Genomic DNA, 6,865 nt, shown 5'->3' with positions numbered 1-6,865 from the left:
CATTGTCTCTCCCATAATTCTGATACAAAATATGACTTCCAACAGTTTTGTGACATTTTGAAAGCCAATGTGTTGTTAAGGCACAAGCTTTATGCATTAGCAGTACCTTACCAGGAATATGAAATGTGGCTTCAAGTTATATAGAGGTTTGTAAGGCCCGGAATTTATAAACGATATCATGATTGTAAGTTACACAACCTCAACCCAATGTTTCAGGGATTTTCCTCTCTTGGTTTTCTGCATCAAAAGATGCAAAAAAGAAACGCCCCCTGAAATCACAGAACCGCATCCAGGATGCAAACTACTATTCCTTCGTGAAGACAGCAAGCTGGAGTCCAGATTCTTAACTCAGAGCCTCGAAAGCTTGAATGAACCACGTGATTCGACCACCCACTTCTCTTCCATTCTCTCTCGGTCCGTCCGGTTCCATCTCGAAGATGTCTCCACCAATCAGTCCGAAGGACGGGATGTCATAGATTGAGCCTTGGCGCTCCCCGTTGTCAGGTGATCGGAGCCGGAAGAGTTCGCAGCCGAGCAGATAGACTTCGGGAAGCCTGCGGTTGCCGGGCGCCGCGATGGCTCCGGAGCCTTGGTGAGTGACGGAGGGCGCGGAGGGCTACTCGGGCAGGCGGTTCGTCGAGGTGGCGGAGTCCCAGCGGGCAGACTAAGCGAGGCGTGGGGGAAGACAAGCGGCTTTTCAGCTTGGGCCTGAGGGCAGCCCACGGAAGACGGCCTCCCCTTGCTCCTCCTCCTCAGCATTGCGCATGCTCCCTGCCTCTCCCTTTGCTGCTAAAGATAACTGGCTTCCGGGGAACAGGTTGAAGCGCACACCTTTTCCTGTAAGACGGTGTTTTTCAACCTCCGCAACTTTCAGAAGGGTGGACTCCAACTCCCAGAATTCCCAGCCAGTTGAAGTCCACCCGTCTTAAAGATGCCGAGGGTGAGAAACATTGCTGTAAATATAAGTGTGTTCCCCCCCCCGCCTTATTCTGCTACTCCTCTTCCTCTTGGGTTTAGTAGATGGGATAATTTCTACAGGCAGTGAAATTAAAGTCCCAATAGCGTTTTGGTGTGGGAGCGCTTAGGGGAGAGGAACCTCATCTGGGGTGGCCACATGCAAAGTTTTCCTGGCAGAGACTTCGATAGTGGAGAGTGTTTACAGCTGGGCATCTTCCCTACACTATAGGCAATCCTTTGGCAAGGTTAGTGTGATTCTGCTTGGTACTCCTAATCTATCTTGACTGATTGGTTTTGAAAACAAGGGGGGGTCAGACCTAATTAGCACTTAGATGGGTGACCATCAGAAAAATCCCAGAGATGTAGGTTAGAGTGAATCTTTAAAAAATAAAAATAAAACAGAATAAATTAAACATTGCTTCTCACTTTGGGGACAAAAATTGGGGGTCTGGCAGCATGTTTTTGGACTAATAGTTTTGATTACATTTTATGTCTTTATGCCTTTTAATAAAAATCGTTAGTCCAAAAAGGTGCTGCCAGACTACTGATTTTTGGATATCACAACTCACACAGCTCTCCTCCTGCAATGTCTACCTTGGGACAAAGTTATTCATTTGTATGTGGGCCATTTGCTATGACACACTGGGATATGATGAAATCATTAAGCCTCTAAAAACATGTCTGAAATATGGTATGTTCGAATTAGGAGAGTCTGCAATATTTCTTTTCTAAAACGTATATTCTGTTTTTCCATGCTTTCAGCCTACCCAGGGTTCAAGAACTCTTGAAACATACAAGAGTTTGAAAAAAATATATTTTACAAAGTTTTGACCATTTTTCAGAGAGCACACATCTAGACTACGCACTGTATGAAGTATCCCCATGGTCCGTTTTAAAGATCTAGTGGCCGAGTTAACATAACATGCATAACAAGACAGGATTGCAGTGTTCATATAACATGTTTTACCAAACCATATGATGGCGTAATGTGATGGCCTGATTTGCACAATATGGTTTGCAAATGGCTGGGATCCCACCACATATTGAACCACAGATTATTTTACTATTTATTTATTATTAAATTTACACATTGCCCATCTCACTATAAAAGTGACTCTGGGCAGCTATTATCCCATTTTAGCTTAGAGTAGCTTTTGTGTGTATCTTATGAAATCATATTCTTGGAAAAATATAGTTAAGGCAGGGCACTTTAACCATTGTTTGTACCCAAGATTGGTTGGTAGAGATCTGAAGGATCTCTTGCCTTGGCTAAAGTCAGTATGTGTATCTTTACCTTCAGAAAAAATATTGGGAGAAAATGGGATTCAGGAGAATGTAAGAAAGTGAAAATATTACTTATAAAGAAGAATGTTGGTAATTATTCTGAAGTTTGTGAGAAAGTACCAGAACGATCCTCCAGACTTTGGAGGAATGTTCAGTGAACAGAAGAGTCAAAAGTAGATTTATTTGGGACTATATAGGCATCGTTATGCCTTGCGGAAATAGTCCACAATAAGAATCCCATGCCAGCTGTCAAGCACAGAGGTCATAATGTCACAGTTAAGAGATGTTTTGCTATCTCAGAACCTGAATGTTGTAGAATACATTTTGCTTCATATCAGAGAATTCTACAGGAGTATATCAGGCAATTTAACCTGAAATTAAAGGGCAAATGGGTCATGCAGCAAGATAGTGACCCCAGATATACAAGATAATGTATACTTGGTAATGTAGTGTAAGGTAGTCTACAAGATAATGGATGAAGAAGAATAAATTCAGTTCTTTGGAATGGCCAAGTTAAAGTCCAGATCTGTTTAAATGTGGCAGAACATGAAAGAGTAGTTCATTCGAGAAAACCTTCAAAACAGTTCACCCTTTTGAATTCCTATACAGGATTCCTATACAGGAAAAACTGTATCACTAATTACAGGAAGTGTTTGGTTGCAATTATTGCAGCTAAAGGTGATATATTTGCTTACTGAATTAAAGGAAGAGATTACTTTTTCATACTAGGTTATTATAGGTTGGCCATCACAGGATGGCTCTTTTTGAAATAACTAAAACATATCCAAAACATTATTTGTACAATGAGATTCCCTATACATATCAGTAGGACCCACATAAAGCATTGATAACATTCAGTGAAAAAATATGGAAACATTTAGAAAATTTGAAAGGGGATACAAACTTTTTCACAGAAACATAAATTGCTTATGGTTTGTGCCAGATGGAATCAAGTGAATTGTGCAAACACATATATAACGCAATTTGCTTGGTTTGGCTTGACTTACTGTAAAGTGTAATTATGGTATGTGAACAGTGTTTTTTGGTTTAGCATTATGTATGATCAAAGCCGCTATGATTTGTTCAGCAAATCATCTCTGATTACCATAGGCCTGAGCAGGCCCAGTTGTAGTCAGATACTGTGACAGTAATTAATCATTATTCTTATATTAAATGACAGCAAGTGCTTTTTAGTTTTTTTATGAAACGTTTATGTATTCTTTTGCACATTAAAAAATGCAAGTATGTTTCATAGCACAAGTAACTGAGCACTTGAATGCTACTAAAATATTTTTTTCAAAAAAAATACATCCTATTAATTTCTACCTAAATTGGTAGGATGTATTTTTCAAAAATATTCTGAATACTAGTGTAAAATAAACATTATAATTTATTTTAAATATTACTTAGTAACACCTAAAGATGTGCACATAAGTGATTCAATTAATTAGATAACATTTACCCTGATAAAAGTGTAATGCCTAAAATAATATATAAAGTAATATATAATTTAATTGGTAAATTATAAGAAAGTGAGCATATTTGCAGCATTTTAATATTTAACAAATATAAAATTGCAAACTGCAGCATGAGTTCTGTTGGCTATAAAATATATATTTTAATTGAGTAATTGAGGTAAAACATTTTGTTAATAAAAAATTGAATTGTATGAACTAAATATTGATAAATATGAAGCATTCTTCATACTGGAAAATGAGAATAAATTATATGCCTTAATTTCTTAGAAAAAAAGACAACTGTAAGTTTAAAGGAGTTTTGGTTTTGGATATTTTGAGATTCTGGTTCCTTACAATATGCCCTAAGTTTGAAAGGAGATTTTTTTATACACTTAACTTGTTTCTCTTGTACTAGAGTTATTATTGTCTCCTTGAACCAAGAGGTGAGGTGCTTTATAGTAAAAGTTGTCTGTGTGTATGCTGTACATATTGCCTCATCTTCGTATGTATCCCTTTGCTTGTGTAAAGGACAATCACTCTAGTTTGCTACCTAGGATCTCTTCCAGCTCCATCTGATAAATGGGGGAAACGAAAGACCAGTTCATACTTCATAGCTATAGGCATACCTGCCATATTTATATCAATTTATAACTCCAAACACACAGTGGGCATATATATATTAGGACAATCACATATATGAACAATTATTGAACTTTAGGACAATTAGCTGTATGAACAGTTTTTTTATATTTTATTTATTTATTTATTTATTTCAATCCCGCCTTTATTATTTTTATAAATAACTCAAGGCGGTGAACATACCAAATACTCCTTCCTCCTCCTATTTTCCCCACAACAGCAACCCTGTGAGGTGAGTTGGGCTGAGAGAGAGTGACTGGCCAAAGGTCACCCAGCCAGCTTTTGTGCCTAAGGTGGGATTAGAACTCTTGGTCTCCTGGTTTCTAGCCCAGCACCTTAACCACTAGACCAAACTGGCTCTCATAAATAGTATAAATAGAGCCAATAGTGGCAATTCCCTGTATAGATGTTTAAAAAGTAAACTGGTATGTTAACAATATAAATCAAACCACTCATCCTCTGCTAGTTTGGCAGGATATGTGTATGTATGTATATGTATATGTAAGTACAGACAAAATTTGCTGTACTTCATAGTGGCTGATGTCTTTAACATTAGTAGATTATTTGTTGCAATGGCTGCTTGGGATGAGAGTCTAAACAGGAAGGAATGGAAGCAAGTTTCTTTTAAGGAAACGGAGGCATGTAATAAAAGCTGATATTGCAGAAACTGATTCCAAGGAACAGTGAGATTTTACTGCTGTTTAATATTATCTCTTTTTTTTTTAAAGGTTGTTGTTGTATGATTCTACTTGCCGTATTGCACAAGAGATTTCTGAAAAAATTCAAGAACGCAACAGATACCAGAGGAATGGTGAAAGTACAACTAAGGTATTGCATACCTCAGAGCAGCCCAGCTTCTTTGCTTTACATTCTGCTATTGTTCTTAAGGTCAATGGAAAGTGAATGCATTGTATGTAAAGTATTCTTTGTGGCTAATGCCGAGCACCCTTCCTTTGGGAAAGCCTTCCCATGACAAGTTTCCAAAAGGATAGTCCACTGCAGTTCCCATCATATCTAGTCAGTATGTAGCAAAGACTGCCAAAAGAAATCATAAAACACTCAGAAGCTTAAAGAAACTGATATTTTTTAAAATTGTATTGATTTTGTCAGCTACTTCTAGAAATGAATGGGATAAAAATTAAAAAGGCTCTTTCTGGAAAAGTTCCAGGATGGCTTGGACTGGTTTATTAACTCTTGGTATTGTAGCCTTATAGCAAGTGAAAAGGCAATGTTCTTGATGCAGGACAACATGTGGGAAATGAATCCTCACCATTAACCTTGAAGCAGGCGGCATATAAATTTAATTAATAACAACAATAATCAGGAACTTTAAATTCTGGTTGTTAAAGAAGAGTCCAGACCAGTACAGAAAAGCATAAAGTGTGTTTCTATCAATCACACTTAAACATTTGTAGGAAACTCTTATATTGCTTTAGGAAGCATGTGTGCAGCAATCTTTAGATCCCAGTCTCTAGATCTCTAGATATATACTCACTTTTAAAATTAAGTGTATATCTCTTATAGTTTCAGGACAGTTTGATTATATCTTGATCACCTCTTTTCCTCCATTTGTACAAAAACCTTCTGACTATTTTGCGGATTCATTTTGTAAAAATGAATTTGTAACTAGAGCAAGTACCTAGTGTGATTGTATATGTCTTTAGTCAGGATCAACTAATGCTCCTCATCTATCTTTCTCTTCTATAAGAATTTTGGCTCAGCTTGCAAATGTTTTGTACAGTTGACAAATGAGTTTATGACGAAAGCTTTCCATGTTTGTATATTAGTAGACTTGGAGGTACTTACTCAGTGAATAATTAGAGAGCCAGAATTTGAATCCAGTATAAACAGACCTGCAACCATGACTATATTTATTGCCATAACAAGTGATGTTATGGGCTGATGTTGAGAAGCACTCAGATCAGTCATGTTTTCTGTGGCCAGAGAAGGTTTTAATCAAGAAAAATGCCCTTCTACCCTATCAGCCAAGCAGGGGAAATGTCACTAGTAATTTGTTTTTTCTGAGATTTTGCCACTTCTGCTTTAAAAAAAATAATTTGAGAAAATTGAGTTGAAATTAAAAGACAAAGAGAAGAGGGAATAAATAAAAATACATGTGCTTTTCTCCCACTCTTTCCCTTCCTCTTCTTTTCTTCTATTTGGTTGATTGATGACTACCTTTCTATATAAATGTAACCACCCCACCCCACCCACAACTCAGCAAATTGCAATAAAAATATAAAAAATGAACTGGATTGGCACAACATATTAGGCTAAAATGTGGTTGGCTACTTTGTGGTTCAGTGTGTTATATAAAGCCAGCCATCCTGTAGCTGAAATTGCTCTTGTATTGAGTGGTTTGTGCCTTTTAGCAGAATGTTGGCTCTGTTTCCTTTATAACTTCCAGCTGCTTTGTCATAACGTACAAATCTGCTTTCATAAGCAAACTTATTTGGACATAATCCAAGTAAGTGTGCTTAATGTAGGTTGATAATGAGTCTTCCATAACTCCTTTTAGATAAATGTGT

At 37.2% G+C, this 6,865-nt stretch overlaps 1 protein-coding gene across 2 annotated transcripts in view; it reads left to right on the top strand.

Moving 5' to 3' along the window:
• Positions 1-484: 484 nt before the first annotated feature.
• Positions 485-6,865, top strand: part of STX8 (syntaxin 8) — a 111,506-nt gene continuing 105,125 nt past the window's right edge. For both annotated transcript variants that reach the window (XM_063292609.1, XM_063292610.1), the window contains exons 1-2: positions 485-592; positions 5,066-5,165. In XM_063292609.1, coding sequence (XP_063148679.1) covers positions 576-592; positions 5,066-5,165 — 117 coding nt within the window. In that variant the 5' untranslated portion in view covers positions 485-575. The remainder of the gene's footprint in view (positions 593-5,065; positions 5,166-6,865) is intronic.

The sequence above is a fragment of the Candoia aspera genome, chromosome 2 (genome assembly GCF_035149785.1).
Source record: "Candoia aspera isolate rCanAsp1 chromosome 2, rCanAsp1.hap2, whole genome shotgun sequence".
Lineage (NCBI taxonomy): Eukaryota > Metazoa > Chordata > Lepidosauria > Squamata > Boidae > Candoia > Candoia aspera.
The sequence above is the reverse complement of the archived record's forward strand: the minus strand, read 5'-3'. Positions and strand labels throughout refer to the sequence as shown.